Source organism: Papaver somniferum, chromosome 9 (assembly GCF_003573695.1).
Source record: "Papaver somniferum cultivar HN1 chromosome 9, ASM357369v1, whole genome shotgun sequence".
Taxonomy (NCBI): domain Eukaryota; kingdom Viridiplantae; phylum Streptophyta; class Magnoliopsida; order Ranunculales; family Papaveraceae; genus Papaver; species Papaver somniferum.
In genome coordinates, this window is record NC_039366.1 from 85,266,176 (window position 1) to 85,285,210 (window position 19,035).

The window sequence follows — 19,035 nt, forward strand, 5'->3', positions numbered from 1 at the left end:
ATGGAGTTCATTTCTGGAATGAACTCTGTTTTTTTACGTTTTTTATATGGAGTTCATTTCTGGAATGAACTCTGTTTTTTTTACGTTTTTTATATGGAGTTCATTTCTGGAATGAACTCTGTTTTTTTAGGTTTTTATATGGAGTCCATTTCTGGAACGAACTCTGGTTTATATGTTTTCTGAAAAAATAAGTAGATTTTTAACTGGAGTTGATTTTGACGAATGAACTACTACAAGAAAATAAGTAAAAATTAACACGGAATAGTATTTTTGTCTGTTTTATATTTTTAAATAATTATGGACCAAACAGTAAAGACATTTTCACAGAGGATCAAACAAACATGAACCCCCTAAAAAAGAAGCAAAGGATATTTTTCCCATTACTTTACCATCCCATGCACCACCGTAGTCTACGCACATATTTTTACTCGATCGCATAATAACTCCTCATTTCCGTGATTCCTTCCTTCAATTTATATAAAGACCTGCTGAAAAGGAAAACTTTTTTCATTCTTCCTCATTTATTTTCCAGTCTACGAATAAAACGCTGACTCCCGCCATTAACGCAAACATCAAGATTTTGAATCTGTGAAACTGAAACCAATTAAGCAGCAGTTACAGGGAGAGAGTTCTGAAGACCCAGGAATAAGAGAAGGAAATACAAATAAGGGAAATCAATCTCGTGGATTCAAAAAGATATTAACTGATTAATTAATTACTCAGTTAAATTCATCCATAATAGTTTATTGAAGGAAATAAAAATTCAAAAAAATGGAGAGGTATTTGAGAGAGAATTTTGAAGTAGAACATAAAAATCCATCTCAAGAAGCTTTAAGGAGATGGAGGTCTGCTGTTAGAGTTGTCAAAAATCCAAGAAGACGATTCAGAATGGTTGCAGATCTTGTCAAGAGAAATGAAGCTCGTCAGAAAGTACTTAAAATCCAGGTTAGCTAATTAACAATAATCAACTCTTTCATTCTTCTCATGATCAAAATATTCATTTTCATTTTATTTTATTTTGATTAATTTTTGTTTTCCGATACAACATTCCTGAGATTAACCTCAATTATGCTTCAAAAAGAAAAAGAAAAAAAAAGATTAACCTTAATTATATCATTTAGTGAAAAGTTTAATCAATAATTGGCATTTCGATTCAAACTTCTGTTAATCGAGTTAGGAAATTTCTCGGCATTTTCCAAAGTCAAGAGAAAAAAAAAAGTCTTAGGAATATAATGAGGGCAAATGGTACGGGACCGTGCATGATGTTCATGTGATGATATCTGACTGACTTTGAAATGTGTAATGGCGTGTTGTAGGTCGCACATTGTGTGCCTAGCTATAATGTTCACATCACCTTAGGAAGAGGATGACTGAACGCGTTTCCAAGTTAGGAAATTCTGTATCGTCATTCTTTCTTCAATTGATCTCATCTTGACGTCTAAAACAAATTCATTGATGAATATGAAGAAGTTTGAAAAGTCCTGACCACGATGGGCAATAACTAATACGGATAGATGTTGCTGTATCATTCCCCTATTTAGTTAGTTGCTAGTCAAATAGATTCGGAGGCAACTAGTTATCCAACTTGCTTCAATAATGAATGGTGTTCACGATCTCAACAACAGAGCATTTATTCATTTTTTAATTTCAACCACATAAATGCATTGCCTTGTCTAATGGATCAACCTAGTACTAGCACGACTTTACATCCATTCCCCCACCACTACCACCACCACACGGCAATGCCATCTCCTTTTTATTCTATTCTCTTTTGTAATTTCTAAAATACCATGGAGTGTAAAAATTGGATTTGCAGTAAGCGTACATGCACATTGTAAGCTTGGAAGCATATCTTTTTGTTCCCATGAATAATAGATATGTGCAGATTATATTCGAAGCCAAACCAAATGCGAATACTTCTGTCACTTGATTCGGATTGTTATCGCTTAACACATTAATGCCACTGACATACAAGACTCTGTACAATCCACTACCAATACCTCGTTACAGTGCCACGACCGTATTGCAGTTTTCTCCTAAGAGTAAACAAACCGAACATGACTATGCCACACCTTATTTTATTGTTTTTTATTTTAATTTTTTTGAGGCATGTCCTGCGAGGGAGGAAGAAAAAAACCAATGCTTGTGAGTAAAGGCATGTCCTATTTTGTAGTTTTCCCCTGTGCGCACACATATTCCCTACCCGAAAACCAGAGTTTCGGAAAGGGTTGTAGTTGATGAGGGGAAGGTAGTGAAAAGAAATCCTGATATGGAAATGGTTTTACTGAGATTTCTTTTCTCCATAATAATTTTTTTAATAATTTTTTTCCTTTGAAAGTTCATAAAAGCAGAAGGATGCCTTATAGTATTACTCCCAACATCCACCTACAAATGTAAATGTTTCTATAGGAATTCGACATCTACTTGTGCAGAAAAATGATTATGAATTGACTAGGGAAAAGTCAAAAGTTTCATGCACCATTTCCTTATAATTTTATTGTATGTATCTAAACAAAGGTTAAGTATCCTAACAAGCACCATCAAATTCTTAAATTACATTAACGACCAAGTGTTGCAAACAGTTTTATGCCCATTTATATACTGTAGATATGCCAATTTATCATGCTATGAAGTGTTTCCGATTGCATTGCTTAGCCCAACACCATTATTTGAAAATAATAACAAGTAATCCTTGTCTCCCAGGAAAAAATCCGAGTTGCCCTTTATGTGCAGAAAGCTGCTCTCCAATTTATTGATGGTATACGTCGAACTTGTCCTTATTTCACCTTTCAATACATCATATATTACTAAGTTAGATTAATTTGATTATGCGCAGAAAGCTGCTCTCCAATTTTTAGCATATCTGATTGCATTCTTCTTATTGTAAAACAGCTGCGAAAAAGATCGACTATAAGCTCTCAGATGAGGCTAAGAAGGCTGGCTTCGGCATTGACCCAGGGGAACTTGCATCAATCGTCCGTGGTCATGATTCCAAGGGATTTAAACTCCATGGTGGAATAGAAGGAATTGCAAGTAAAGTTCGTGTGCGTCCCCATAATGGCATAAGTGAAACAGAGGTACCTTTGAGACAAAATATATACGGGTCCAATCAGTTCACAGAGAAACCTCCTAGAAGTTTCTTATCATTTGTATGGGATGCATTACAAGACTTGACTTTAATCATACTTATAGTTTGTGCTGTGGTCTCTATTGGAGTTGGCCTTGCCACTGAAGGGTGGCCGAAGGGTATTTACGATGGCTTGGGAATTATACTTAGTATTATATTGGTAGTCATGGTTACGGCAGTGAGTGATTACAAGCAATCTTTGCAGTTCAAGGACTTGGACAAGGAAAAGAAGAAGATTATAGTCCAAGTGACCAGAGATGGAACTCGAAAAAAAGTTTCTATATATGATTTAGTGGTTGGAGATATTGTGCATCTTTCTATTGGAGATCAGGTTCCTGCTGACGGATTTTTCATTTCGGGTTATAGTTTGTTAATCGATGAGTCGGGATTGTCTGGTGAGAGTGAGCCAGTGAATATATCCGAAGCAAAACCGTTTCTACTCTCAGGGACTAAAGTACAAGACGGGTCTGGTAAAATGATGATAACTTCAGTGGGTATGAGAACTGAATGGGGTAGGCTTATGGAAACCTTGAATGAAGGAGGAGAAGATGAGACACCGTTACAAGTGAAGCTTAATGGTGTTGCCACCATTATTGGAAAAATTGGTTTGGCGTTTGCCATCTTGACGTTTATGGTTCTTACAGGAAGACTTTTGGTGACAAAAGTAATGCACAACGAGTTATCGAAATGGACTTCTGACGATGCATTGACGCTTCTCAATTATTTTGCTACTGCTGTGACTATAGTTGTGGTGGCCGTTCCGGAAGGCTTGCCGTTGGCTGTAACATTAAGTCTTGCATTTGCAATGAAGAAACTGATGAATGATAGAGCTCTTGTGAGACATCTTTCTGCTTGTGAAACTATGGGTTCATCTACTTGTATATGCACAGACAAAACAGGAACACTTACTACTAATCATATGGTAGTTGACAAGATATGGGTCAGCAACAAAACTGAAGCAATTAAAGGTAATAACGGTGTGGACAATTTGAAGTCTATGCTAAAACAGAAAACTATGGACATCCTTTTACAATCCATATTTCAAAATACGGGGTCTGAAGTAGTCAAGGGAAAAGATGGAAAGAACACGGTTATTGGTAGTCCAACAGAATCGGCTTTGTTAGAATTTGGTCTGGTAATGGGAGGTGATTTTGATAGTCAGAGACATGAATTTAAGATAGTGAAAGTTGAGCCTTTTAATTCAGTCAGAAAGAGGATGTCTGTTCTCGTGAGTCTTCCAAACGGTGGTTCCAGAGCATTCTGCAAAGGGGCTTCGGAAATCATCTTAAAAATGTGTAGCAAGATAATTGATGACAAGGGAGAAATTGTTGCGCTATCAGAAACCCAGAGCAGAAAGGTTACCGAAATCATTGATGGTTTTGCAAATGAAGCATTGAGAACCCTTTGTTTAGCTTACAAGGACATGGAGGAAACGTCGAAGAAAGTTAACATTCCTGAAGAAGGTTATACACTTATAGCAGTTGTTGGAATTAAGGATCCACTAAGACCTGGAGTAAAAGAAGCCGTTCAGACTTGTTTAGCAGCAGGAATTACTGTGAGAATGGTCACTGGAGATAATATTAATACAGCTAAAGCCATAGCTAGAGAGTGTGGGATATTTACAGATGGTGGTATAGCAATAGAAGGCGCAGATTTCCGTAGCAAAAGCCCAGAAGAAATGAGGGAGCTGATACCAAAAATTCAGGTGCATATTGACTGATCCCCTAAAAGTCCTCTTAACTAATCTTAATAGACTAGAAAATTGTTAAACGATATCTAAATGGATGAGATATTATTTGTAGGTAATGGCTCGATCGTTGCCTTTGGACAAACACACGTTTGTGACTCAGTTGAGAAAAATGTTCGATGAAGTTGTTGCAGTAACTGGTGATGGAACTAACGATGCTCCTGCTCTACATGAAGCAGATATTGGACTAGCTATGGGCATAGCAGGCACAGAGGTTTGTATCTGAAGTTGCATCTTATTAAAAGAAAAAAGATCAGCTCTGCAAATAAAACACCCCTTACTTTGGCATCTTATCATGTATGCTTAACTTCATATCTTGTAAATGTATCTAGGTTGCAAAAGAGAATGCAGATGTCATCATATTAGATGACAATTTTCAAACGATTGTGAAGGTGGCTAAATGGGGTCGTTCAGTTTATATAAACATTCAAAAGTTCGTGCAGTTTCAGTTGACAGTTAATGTTGTTGCTCTTATGATCAATTTTGTTTCCGCATGCTTGTCAGGTAAGTTTGCAGTATGAACAAATTTTTTCTTGTTTTATGATCATAATGTCATGCACTCTCATGTAAAACCATGTTCGTTTTTTCTGTTCTTAGTAGAAAACTGTTATCGAATTTTTCATGGAACTTGCAGGGTCTGCACCTTTAACCGCTGTACAATTACTTTGGGTTAACATGATCATGGATACCCTTGGTGCGTTAGCATTAGCCACAGAACCGCCAAATGATGGATTAATGCAAAGACCTCCTGTTGGAAGAGGAGTGAATTTCATTACCAAAACAATGTGGAGGAATATAATTGGGCAGAGTATTTATCAACTAATCGTTCTTGGTATTCTTGAATTTGACGGGAAACGGCTTCTCAAGCTTGGAGATAATTCACATGATACTATGGTTCTCGATACTTTCATTTTTAATACTTTTGTATTTTGTCAGGTATGTGGTTTACGTTCATTGAATATCGTTTCTAGAAACTTAAGGCATGGACTGCAAATTCAGTAACAACCAAAGTCTTTCCTTGACAGGTATTTAATGAAATAAACAGCCGAGAAATGGAGAAGATAGATATTTTTCGTGGAATGTTTGATAGTTGGGTATTCGTAAGCGTCATGACTTCTACAGTGGTATTCCAGATACTAATTATTGAATTCCTTGGAACTTTTGCTAGTACAGTTCCTTTAAGTTGGCACTTATGGTTGCTAAGCATTTTAATAGGATCAGTCAGCTTGGTAGTAGCAGTTATCTTAAAATGCATTCCTGTTGAGCAAGTTAGAAAGGACTCTACCGATACGCATCATGACGGCTATTCTGCGCTACCCAGTGGTGATGAAAATGTGTAACGTGTCCCAAGGCAAATGTTTAGAATAATGACCTCTTTAACTCAAAGATATACTATATCCGTTCTTGTTCTTGTTCTTTTTTTGATCGGTGAAGAATGTGGTACTTTTTCTTAATCAATAAAGGACTAAGTGCCAACGAGCTTGGAACTCAGATTATTGGTATCATCACCCGATAATTTTACCACGGTACTACATTGACATTGGCTATATATATTTTCTTATAGTGCTCTAATACTTGATGTTCTCATAATATGCCTTCCAGTGATTATGGCTAATTAATTTTTTTTTTTTGTTTTCAATCCGATTGATCATTGCATTGCATTGACCTTTGATTTCCTTTTTTCCCAGAGTTTGTTGGATCACTACCAAATGATCTTGGCTAAATTGGGGCGTATGACCAAAAAACAAAAAGGGTCATTAAGAAGTAATCTCTAGAAATCCCTTATCCTCCTATTTATGTTAACGCCTAATATGCCCTTATTCATTAGTGATGATTAATTAAATTAGCATTAATTAAATTAATTGGTGTTTTGAGTTTGATTATAGTGTTAGGATTAGAGTAGAAATTCATTTCCTCTTTTAAGGTATGGAGGGAAAGAAGAAGTAGAGGGAAAAAAGAAAAAACTAGGGTTTGTGATTTTCTTAGCAAAAATGAAACCTTATAGTGATGATGAAGACTCTAGTAGTCATGAAGAAGTGGGTGCATCTGATAATCTTGATTTCGATCCTACCGAATTGGATAATTTGTTGAATGAAGAAGAGCATGTCAACCAATGAATGCTTGAGGATATTATTCAAGCACAAGAACACTATCGTCGGGAAGAAGAAGGTGATAATGCTTCAAATAAACAAATATGAGTTGTAACGATCTACGAACATGTATTTGCACGTCTTGATCGCCCAAAAAGGAAAAAAAAAATCCCAGAATCGGTTTATTCGATATCACCATATAAACCGATTCTGGGTAAAATCCCCAAATTGGGTATCATAATCGGTTGTTGTTCATCACCATATAATCCGATTGTAGTAAATTTTTGGTGCGATAGGTGTGTGACCAAAATCGGTTTTTGTTGGTGATGTACATATGACGATTCCTTCACTTGGATGTTCCAGTAAAATACACGAAGTTCACAATCAGTTCATTTACGTATATATGTAATCCGATTGTGGAGACGAAATGTCTCAGGAAAAAAGAGGACGAAAATCGGATTACATGTTATGCAATGTGAACCGATTGTGAAAGATGAAAATTTTTCTTTGAAATCATCAAGTCCTTAATCGGACTTTATAATTGCTCGTATAATCCGATTCCTGACAACCGGTTGTCTCGACTGTGACGCATAAACCGATTCTAAATCCTGAACTTGTCGATATATGTTGTAGATTGTTGCGGCGTTCGACGAAGATCAGCCCAAACCCGTATCTCTACTGGGTCCTGGTACCTCTGCCCAATATTTCACTGATTTGGAATGGAAAGAAAGAAACGACGCAAAACAATGGTTTATAGACAAGGGCATAGAGATAAAATGCGCATTAGTTTTAGATCATCGTTCAACTCAAGATCGTTTGGAACTTGTTTGTGAGAGAGGTGGAACACAAGAAAGACATTGGGCAAAGAACAGACCTTACGTGAAGAAGACGACAAGGGAATACATTACTAAATCAAAGAAGTTTGGTTGCCCATTTAAGATTGTAGTTAATAGACCCAATGGACCCAGTGGTAAGGTATACAAGCTCCATAAAGTGATGAATGGTTGTCATAATCATGATGATCCGGAATATCTTATTGGACACGCGGTCGTTTGTGGGTTGAAACCACATCAATTGGAAACGGTAAGGTCGGTGAAAACGTGTAAACCAAGTGACATCCTTAGGAAGATTAAGGAGGATGATAAGAATAACTTGTCCACTTTGAGGCAAATTTACGCGGAAAGAGCAGCCTTTAGGAAGAGGGAATAGGATGGTAGAGCGGTTATGGAATAATCTCAGTGGTTAGCCGATCAACACGGATACACAATGAGGAAACATGTATTGGAAGGGAAAGTGACTCGTATTTTCTTGGCACATCCGGAGATGATCAAGTTGGCCCAATGCTTCTATCAAGTTTTGTTAATATATTGTACGTACAAGACTAACAAATACAACATATCGTTGTTAAACATTGCTTGCCATACTTCCGACAAGCAAACTTTCACGATAGCATGGGGGTTTATGGATCGGGAGAATGATGTGAGTTTTACGTGGATGCTAGAGACCTTGAAGGAGATATACCTTGATGGTAGTTGATGATGATGGACCTGACATCTTCAAATGAAAAAAAAATTAACAATGGAGAAAGATTTCTTTGTATTAGGTAGTGTATGATAGAGAATAGGCTATCCTCTTCATATACACAAAGTACCAACAACTATAACTTCAAAAAAAAAAAACCGTTAACAATCAGTCACAATCGGATTATATATATATGCACTAATAATCTGATTCTTGATTTCTCTATAAATACGAACTTGAACCCAGAATCGGTCGATGTGTGCATTAGCATAAACCGATTATGGTTGATGTTCATCACATCAACCCAGAATCGGGTTATGTAGGTGCACAATAAAAACCGATTGCTTGTAACATCAACCACAATCGGACTAATATGGTGCACGCATAAACCGATTTTGGTTGGATTTCCAGAAAAATTTGATGAGTGAATCTCAAAGATTTAGAGGTAAATCATTGTAGGGTACCTCTTAGAAAATATGGATTAAAGGGATTTAACTCAATCACTTGAATTGTTTGTTTTGTTTTTTTTTTTTCAAAACCCAAAAAGAAATTATATTTCAATTGTTGTTTGTGATTGATTAGGTTTTAGTTTTTATTTTGATGGAAATTGAGTTTTGATTAATGATATTTGTATTTGTTAATTAGGTGATTATGATTTTGTATTGTATTTGTATTAGAATACTTAAGTTTTCTTTCAAGGTTAATTTAGTATTTTTACCATCATTTAGACACCCCATATCCTTCTCTTTGGTTTGATTGAAGAAATTCATAGGCCCCAAATAATATCATAGGCCCTAATTTAGCCAGGAAAATGATGTTACGTACATGTATTTTTTCAAATTTTCATTAGCTTACCTTTTCACGTTACGAATTTGAATTTCAGTAAAATGCAAAGCTTCATTTTAGCTTCCTGTTGTAGTATAACATGTCGAATATCCATGATTATTTTTATTTTTTTTGCTAGGAAAAAGAAGTTATATTGAACAAAAAGAGTTTTACAATTGGTTTTGGAATGATGGCACTGATCCCATCCATTCACCAGAGCTACTGTGCTGTCTACAATATTTGCATCAACTAAAGATAAAAACTCTAAACTTTTACTAACATGTCTGACTTCATAAAAACTGAAATTTTTCAAAATGTAAATGCTATCATCTAAGCTAGAACTACTAAACCAGCTAATCTGGTTGTTTTTATTTCTTAAGTAAGAGACTGGATTCTTAGCATCATTGTTGATGCATATCGCTTCTAAATTCAGATTCCTCGCCCATTCAATAGCTGCAAGGATTGCGAGACTTTCAACTTTTTCTGGATCTCTAGCTATGCTTGTAGTTGTTTTGCAACCTCCATAATTCCTGCTTCATCAATGAGATAAATGTCAATATCAATTCTATTAGAATTATCTCTGTAAGAAGCATCACAATATAACATAGCACAATTATTAGGCAGACTCTCAGTTGGTAGATGAGATAGAGTTGCTTGGGTGATGGAAGGAAAAGTGTTACTGGGAGCAGACTGGATTGTGTCTCCTGCAAGTTTCATTGCATAAGAAGCCGTGGCAGCAACACTTAAAGATTTTCCTTGTAATTTCTTGAAACACCTATCTCACCAGTTGGTCCAAGCAGTAGTGAGTATTTGACACATCATTGTCATATCTTTACATGAAGAAATCCACTTGCATATCCAAGAGTGGATATCTATATCAGAACTAGAGTCTTGTAGTACCAGGTTTCCATTAGGAAATAAACCCCAAACCGCCTTCGAGAAAGAGCGGTGAAGTAATAAGTGTTCTGTAGTTTCCAACCTATTATCCTCACAAAGAGAGCAAAGAGCATCATGATCAGTTGTCTGTCTTCCCCAGTCAAAGGTAACCTAGTTGTTAGAGTATTGCTCGGTCGAACTCGCAAGCTTATTTGTCAAGTTTAGTTGATCAAAACTATAGTCTTGATTTCTAATCTACTTATAGCTATGTCTCGGATTAGGATAGAATGTGTAGTTGAACGTTAGATTCACGGCGTTCATCGATTGAAGACAAAGATCTACTGAGGAGAGCTTGGAGGAACTTCATCAACAAAAGGTATGTGGAGACTAAAAATTATCTATCACTCAGAAGTCTATTATATTCTATCTTCTAATGAGACTAAGTCGTATAACTATATAGACTTTTATATTATACACATTTGATATTTCGAGCCGAGTTTATCTCGCTTATCTATTTCTCAAAATATGAGTTAGAAGATTTTTGCTTTAGCTACGTTCGTCATATTCTTGACGAGTTTAGTTGGAAACAATTTATTTGTTGGGAACTAAATATTAAGTCAAAAGACGATCATGTGGAAACTGCCTTGTGAAAAAGCGGGGGTCTAACAATACCACCCAATATTTCGATTAGCAATATGTATGGACTAACTCCGAAATACTTTGCTAGAGAATCAACTAGACAGTCAGACTCAATCTAGATAAAAGTATCTCAAGGAGTTAATATCTCTCTCTTGATTTGATTTTTACTCAAGCTAAAAACAATAGCGAGTCTTTATCAAATACAAGGAATAACTTGGACGGTACCAAAGACCAATGTCCAAGGATCAATCAACAACCAAAGGTTGGATTTCCAATTGATGATCACGAACGCACAACCTGTATTATTTCAATTATATAAAATATAATGCGGAAAAGAAATAACACAGACACCAGAAATTTTGTTAACGAGGAAACCGCAAATGCAGAAAAACCCTGGGACCTAGTCCATATTGAATACACATTGTATTAAGCCGCTACAGACACTAGCCTACTCCAAGATAACTTCGGACTGGACTATAGTTGAATCCCAATCAGTCTCCCACTGATCCAAGGTACAGTTGTACCCCTACGCCTCTGATCCCAGCAGGATACTACGCACTTGATTTCCTTAGTTGATCTCACCCACAACCAAGAGTTGCTGCAACCCAAAATCACAGACTTGATAATAAACAAATCTGTCTCACACAGAAAATTCTATCAAAGGATAAATCTGTCTCCCACAGATAAACCCTAGGTTTTGTTCCGTCTTAAGATATAAAATCAAGGTGAACAGGAACCAATTGATAATCCGGTCTTATATTCTCGAAGAAAATCCTAGATTAATCAATCACCTCTCTACAATCCTTCCTGACTACACAGGCGGTTTGTCGAGGAATCACAAACAGTGAGATGAAGATGTTTGTGAATTCTTTATCTTGCCTATCGGAGAACTCTCACGATCTCAAGCCAATCAATCGATTGTACTCGTACGATAGAAGATGCAAGATCAGATCACACAACTACGGTAAAAGTAGTATCGGTCTGGCTTCACAATCCCAATGAAGTCTTTAAGTCGTTAACCTGATTTTAAAGAAGAAAATCAAAAGTTAATGGAGATCGACTCTAACGGGCGCACTAGTAGCACGCAGACGTGTGGGGATTAGTTTCACACAATGCTAGGTAGATGTCTCCTTTATGTAGCCTTCAAATCAGGGTTTTTCCTTAGTTACAAAGCAATCCATATTCACCGTCAGATGAAAACCTGATTTAGATTCAAGCTAATATTTCTCAACTGTTAGATCGGAAACTTAGCTTGTCACACACACTTTGGTAAACGTTTATTGGGTTCATGAAAACCATGCCCAAACGTGTACATGTATGTTGGTTCAACATAGTAACCCAAAGAGGTTAACCATATGAGTATTTCATATTAACCTTGTTCTTCTTCACCATAACTAGTTCAATTGACTCAAATGAACTAGTTAAAGAGTTGTTCAATTGCTATGAGATCTTATGTAACTACACAAGACACAACTAAAATAAAGATGATTCGATTCGATTGAATCGGCTCATGAACTTTATAGCCACGGTTTGCATAAAGCATTCCTTAGTAATTTAATGTTTCATGTTCAGAGCACATCTTTAGATCATAACCTCTTAAGTTCACAAACAAGTTCGCGGACTTAAGTTAATCAGTTGAGTTTTCCAAACTCATCAGAAATTCTCGGAAAGAGAACTTCCGCCAGTTCGCGGACTGGGTTCGTGGACTGAGTTCGCGGACTTAGCACACAAACGAGTTTTGAAAAATCCAGCAGAAATTCTCGGTCGAGAACTTCCGACTGTTCGCGGACTGACTTGGCAAGCCAATTCCACAATCCTCCCGATTTCTCTTGATCAACAAAGTTCGAAAACTTCGATTCAAGGAATACATGGTTATGTAATCTAAACTCTCATTTCAATCATTGAGACATTCTCAGAGGACTCTATGTATCCGTTATTCACAGACCGATTCACGTCAGAGCAATTCTCAAAGTGATTGAAACTTTTCATGACTTTCGTCACTAGGTGAAGATAAACTTGATCAAAGCGAAACGCTTTACCAACACACGATTTCGAGATAAAAGATAAACAATGAATGCTCAACTCGAAATGTCAAATGTTTATGATCCAGTCTATATAACATAAGACTTTTGTCTCATAAGAAGTAGGAGATAGAATAGATAGACTTTTGAGTGATAGATAAGTTCAAGTCTCCACATACCTTTTTGTTGATGAAGTTCCACGGTTCCTTGTATAGATCTTCGTCGTTATATGATGAATCTCCATGAAGTCCTTGAGCTCAACTACACTTTTCTATCCAAGTCCGGGACTTAACTATGTAGGCTAGAAATCAAAACTCATAGTTTTGATCACTAACATTGACAAACATGCTTGAGATAGCAACGCATGCGAGGTCGACCGAGCTATGCTCTAACACCTTGAAACATTGTGAGACAATCATTTGATGTCGACTTGGAAATTTTCGTTTTGAAAATTCGATCACTTGAAGATTTAGTTTATGTGAGACAGCTATTGTCGTCTTCTAAGGATGTTTCAATGATTGAAATTGGAGTTTAAAACAAAAACCTTTGTCTGGATACAACACAGTATGCGTACCTAGTATGCAAACTGTTTTGGTATGATTCAAGTCCGGGAACCTTGTTTGCATACCTAGTATGTGAACGGTTTTAACTGTTGAAGTCCGGGAACCTTGTTTTCATACTAGTATGCGAACGGTCCTACCTGAGTTAGGTCCGGGACGGCTGTTTGCATACCCGTTTGCAAACAACTGGACAAGACTAAAGTCCGGAAGCTATAGTTTGAGTATCTGTTTGCAAACTTAGTGTTTAACGTTCTAAAATCGGTTAAGTATGTTTTTCATACTCATGAACAAATATATTTATGAATTAAGGAATGAAATCTTTGCAAACCTTGGCTTAATGTTCATGAATTGATTCTTAATAATCAATACGATTTTGTTTCAATTGGTTCATATATATTTCTATGAGATGGTGAACAATTGAACAACTCTATGTGAAATACAATTAGATTCATTTGATTATCATGATTGATTGATTATCATAGTTGATCTAAATTTGTTAGATGAATGTGGTTAAGATAAAAGTGTTCATATGGCTAACTTCGGTTAAATATTATTGAGCCAACTCAATATACACGTTTAGGTACGGTTACCCATATCTAAATGAAGGTATATTTCATTTATGTGTAACAAGCTAAGACCATCTAACGGTAGAGAGATATTGGTTTGGTTTTAAGCAACCTTAGCTTGAATCTTAAATCAGGTTTTCATCTAACGGTGAATATTGAATGCTTTGTTACTAAGCTATCTTAGCTTTGATTTAAAGCAAACCCTGATTTGAAAGACTATATAAGGGAGAACTCTAGCAACTGGAAAACCTAATCCAAACACTTTCTTGTGTCCTAGTTGCGACTAGAGTAGTTTCTCCTTTAACCTAGGCTTTTTCAAAACCATTATAGGTTAACAACTTGAAGACTTCATTTGGGATTCGTGAAGCCATATCCAACTATTTTCTCTGTAGTTGCATATTCTGATCTTACTTGTTTTATTGTATTGAGTACTATCTTCTCTAAGATTTGCTCGAGATTTACCTCTGATAGGTAAGATATAAAAAGTAATCACAAAGCTCTTTGTCTCATTCTTTGTGATTCCACAGTAACTTCTTCTACTACCATATAGTTAAGTTATTGTGAGGTGATTGATATTTCTAGGCTGCTCTTCAGGAGTATAAGACCGGATTATCAATTGGTTCATGTTCACCTTGATTTATGAAAATACGGAACAAAAACTTCGTAAGTACTTCTGTGCGAGACAGATTTATCTATCAGAATAGACTTACCTGAGGGAGACAGATTTGTTTATAAGTATTCGACTTTGGGTCGTAGAAACTCTTAGTTTTGGGTGAGATCAACTAAGGGAATCAAGTGCGCAGAATCCGACGTGGTTCTAGAGGCGTAAGGAACGCGACTGTACCTTAATCGATGTGAGACTTGGTTAGGGCTCAACTACATTCCAGTCCGAAGTTAACTTGTAGTAGGCTAGTGTCTGTAGCGGCTTAATACAGTGTGGTGTTCAATCTAGACTAGGTCCCGGGGTATTTCTGCATTTGCGGTTAACAAAATTTCTGATATCTGTGTTATTATTTTTTTCGCATTATATTTTTTATATAATTGAAATATCGCAGGTCGCGCGTAGTTCAATCATTTGGTAAATCCGACCTTGTTTGTTAGATATAACTTGATTGACACTTGGGCGTTGGTCTTTGGTACCGTCCAAGTTATTACTCTTATCAATCAGGCTCACGGATTTCTATATGAGTGATAGATGACTTCAAGTCTCCACATACATTTTGTTGATGAAGTTTCACAAGATCCCCTTAGTAGTTCTTCGTCTTCAATCGATGAACGTCGTGAAGTCTAAAGCTCAACTATACATTCTATCCTAATCTGAGACATAGTTATAAGTAGACTAGAAATCAAGACTTATAGTTTTGGCAACTAAACTTGACAACAAGCTTGAGATAGCAACGCTTGCGAGTTCGACCGAGCAGTGCTCTAACAATCTCCCTGTTTGTTAATTTTAGTGACAAAACTATCAATACATATGGATTACAAGATAAATAAACTTTGTAACTTCTCATCCAAATTCTTGATTTCCTTGGTTCTTCAACTTTACTCGAAATCTTCGTCACTTCCAAGTATTCCGGTGACTCAGCATCATAGTTGTTGAAGATCTGCAGCCATAATAATAAGAAAACAATTTTTCTCAATTATTGTTATTCAGTGTCATAGTATTATTACACCATATCAAAGTCTAATTGTATCACAACTTTGACAATAATATTATGGTGATATGTATCACTCCCCCTTAGTCAATACTTCATCTCACAATATAAACCACTCCCCCTTACATAAAGATATGTAAACAATATGTATTTGTAGTGTGAACTACACATTAATTCTCCCTCTTTTTGTCAATATAAATTGGCAAAGGTACGAAAACTAGTGGGATCATAATGAAATTCTCATAGAGATACTTCATGACTAAAAGAGAACATATCAATTTTGTTTTGATGATTTCACATAGTCGAAACTTAGTGTATTCATCAAGGAGTTTATAAAGATACAAGAAAACTCTTACAATATTCCACAGCTGCACTCCCCACAAAGATTTGACAATTAAGAACAAGTTCAATTAAGAACTCTCCCCCATAAAATGTCATTCCCGAAAGGAACAACAAAAGCGACCTTACTTTCACAAGAAAAGAAGGATTTCTTTGGACATTAACAAATCACATGAAACATGAATTTGTATCCAGAAAACTCAATTAAATTAACCACAAGAGAACCTATGATTAATTTAATCGGAAATGCTCAACATAAGAGAACTTACGGAGCCATACAGTACTTTCACATAGAAGAGGATCATGGAAAGATCAATACTGCGGAATATTCAAAGATTCATAATGTATTTCATCAATATTTGCATAATGATATCATAGACTTAATCTTTGCAATCAAAAGTTCATCCTATCTTCCATCACTATTTGCATAATGACATAATAGGCTTAACTTTTGACATATATGGGACAATCATAGTTCACGGACGCAAACACACATATCCCATAACAATTTTTTGCAATATATAAAACCAATAAAGATTAATACTGCAAAATCATCTTCCAAATAAACTTTAGAATTTAAATAAATAAATCTAAAAACATTGCAAGATGAAAATCGTTGGCAATAGCAACGTGTAGTCACAATATAGGCTATTCCAAACCCTAGTTATCCTTCTTATAACACAAGAATAAATTCTCATAAGAAGTTTCCTAGACATTGTAGAGCTTTCTCAGGGCATCTACTAATAATTCCTTCTCATTATTGAAGAACTCATTGATTATATGATCATTTAATTCCTCCAGATTTTCAGAAATACCAGTTAACTCACTTAGATCTTTTTTCAGTTCACACAGGGTGTTCTTTGTCAGAGATAACATTTTTCATAGTGAGTTATCCTTTCCAAAGAGAACATGATTTGAGTTTTTAAATCATTTCTTTGACTGATGAGATCCTTCACCAGAGCCCTAAAGTTATTATCATCTAGAAAACTAGACAAAAAACAGTTAAAGGAAGAACCTTTTTCATCATTTGTAGATTTCTCCTTTTTCTTTCTTGAGGATTGGATCCCTTCACAAAGATACACATTCACTGCTTATACTGCATCCCTTTTTGTGGTTCCTCTAGTTACAGGAGCCATGAAATAGTATCTTTCAAAGAGAAAAGAGTGAAGGGCATTTTGATCACAAAAGAATATAAATAACATACCAGATAAGTAAACCCTAAACAAAAACTTTGACATAGTCTTCATGGTTCACGATCCATTATATATTTTTTGATAAGAAAATATTCAATTGCAAAACTCAACTTAAATAGCCTTAAATTGCCAAGGATAAGAAATTAACAACTATACAGGACTTCAGCAACCTTGATATAATCCTCATATTCTCAAGTTAATAATGAGGATGCAAACATCACTATAGTTAAGTAGTGATGGAGTGAGCAGAATGCTCACATCTTGTGTCACCTGGTGACTTATCAAGGTTTGTTGTATAAACAACTTTCTTACCTCGTCTGACTCTGGTTCTCTTGGACTTATTCTTGTCTCCAGGAGTTCCCTGTTGATTACCTTAGACCAGATTCATCCTTTGCATGTCATTCTGAAGTTTAGCAATTCGTTTGTTGTTACTCTTGAATTTCCAACACTTACTTTGAACATGACTTGAACTTCCATAAAAAATACACTTCATAGATGAACTTTCGTTTTGCAGATTTGGCTCATGTTTATCACAACTTTTAATATCCACAGTTCCAGAACCGGCATGAACAAAGGAATTATTTGTGCCCATGGTCTTGCTTTTGAACCCTAAACCATTTGTGTTTCCAAAAGACTTCTGAACGAATAACATTGTTGAAATCTTCTCAGAACTTCCAGATAACCTTTGCAGATCGCACTTAAGAATATTAATCTTTTTTTCTTTTAAAGATAAGGTTCTGGTGAACTCATCATTAAGACAGTCAATCTCAAGATTTTTCACTTGTAGTGATGATTCAAGATTCTTCAAACTTATTTTTAGTTGTACATTGTCTTGGTGAATTTCTTCATTTTTATCCAAGAGTTCAAAAATCTCAGTGTTAGACTCGCATTCTGAATCAGAATTTGAGTTAGAGGAAGTGTTTGTTGTGAAAGCTGAAATTCCTGTGCAAACTTTGGAAGTATGCGTGTTTGTACCTAAAATTACTTCTAGGCACTAAACACGATGATTTGATGATGATTATTGAAAATTAGGGCTAGAAAACAATAAATAAAGGATGAATAAAGGAGACAAAGAATTTATCATGGTTCGCCAAGTATTGCCTACATCCACGGAGGAACAAAGAAATATTTTATTGATCGTAGGATACAAGAGTTTTCTCCGGGTTAGCTAACCTAAAATTCCATGTCTTTTTAGGGTTTAGGATACATATATTTATAGAGTGTATGTAACCCTAATTCTGATACAACTTCATGTGCAAGCAAATTGGGCAACAAGATTTCTGAAAACTTCAAGAATCTTCCTTCGCGGGATTGATTTGCGGGCCCTCCGTCTATAAAATAGACGGTACAAACATCGCCCCCTCTTAACCTACAACTTGTTGGTGGTTAAGAAGTTTGTTTTTCCTTCTCCGTAGACCGTTGATGACGTAACTCGCCCCCAAGCGTGAGTAGATATATTGCAAAGACGCCCCCAACTGTGATAACCTGCAATGAAATTTTCTCACGTGCTAGGCGAGACTTTTTCCACGTAGTGGACTTGTGATAATCGAGAGATAATCGAGTCTTGAGTGGAAGTAGTGTACTTGCGGCTTGGGCAAGGCATTTTGCTCGCAACGTTACAAGGCTATAGCGCTTGCTGCTCGGGCAGGCTGTCTGTTGCTTGTGTTTAGTACGAGTCTTTGGACCAATATCAGGCATTGGGCTCGTGGTCGAGACGAGACTTTGTGCTTGCATCAGTGCAAGTCTTTCATACTCGCGTGCAAGACGAGATTTTATGCTTGTGATAAAAGCAAGACTTAAGTGCTCACGTGCAAGGTGAGGCTTTGGGTGCTTGCGATGTGATGCAAGGCTGAATATTGAAGGGTCTAAGCAATCC

At 36.1% G+C, this 19,035-nt stretch overlaps 1 protein-coding gene across 1 annotated transcript; it reads left to right on the forward strand.

Annotated features, from left to right (window-relative positions):
* Positions 1-432: 432 nt before the first annotated feature.
* On the forward strand, positions 433-6,476 carry LOC113309476 (calcium-transporting ATPase 4, plasma membrane-type-like). Its single transcript, XM_026557898.1, has 7 exons — positions 433-945; positions 2,704-2,758; positions 2,893-4,832; positions 4,930-5,088; positions 5,207-5,378; positions 5,509-5,810; positions 5,900-6,476. Exons 1-7 carry the CDS (start codon positions 772-774, stop codon positions 6,212-6,214), a joined length of 3,117 nt encoding a protein of 1,038 aa, XP_026413683.1. The 5' UTR covers positions 433-771; the 3' UTR covers positions 6,215-6,476.
* The last annotated feature ends 12,559 nt before the right edge of the window (positions 6,477-19,035 follow it).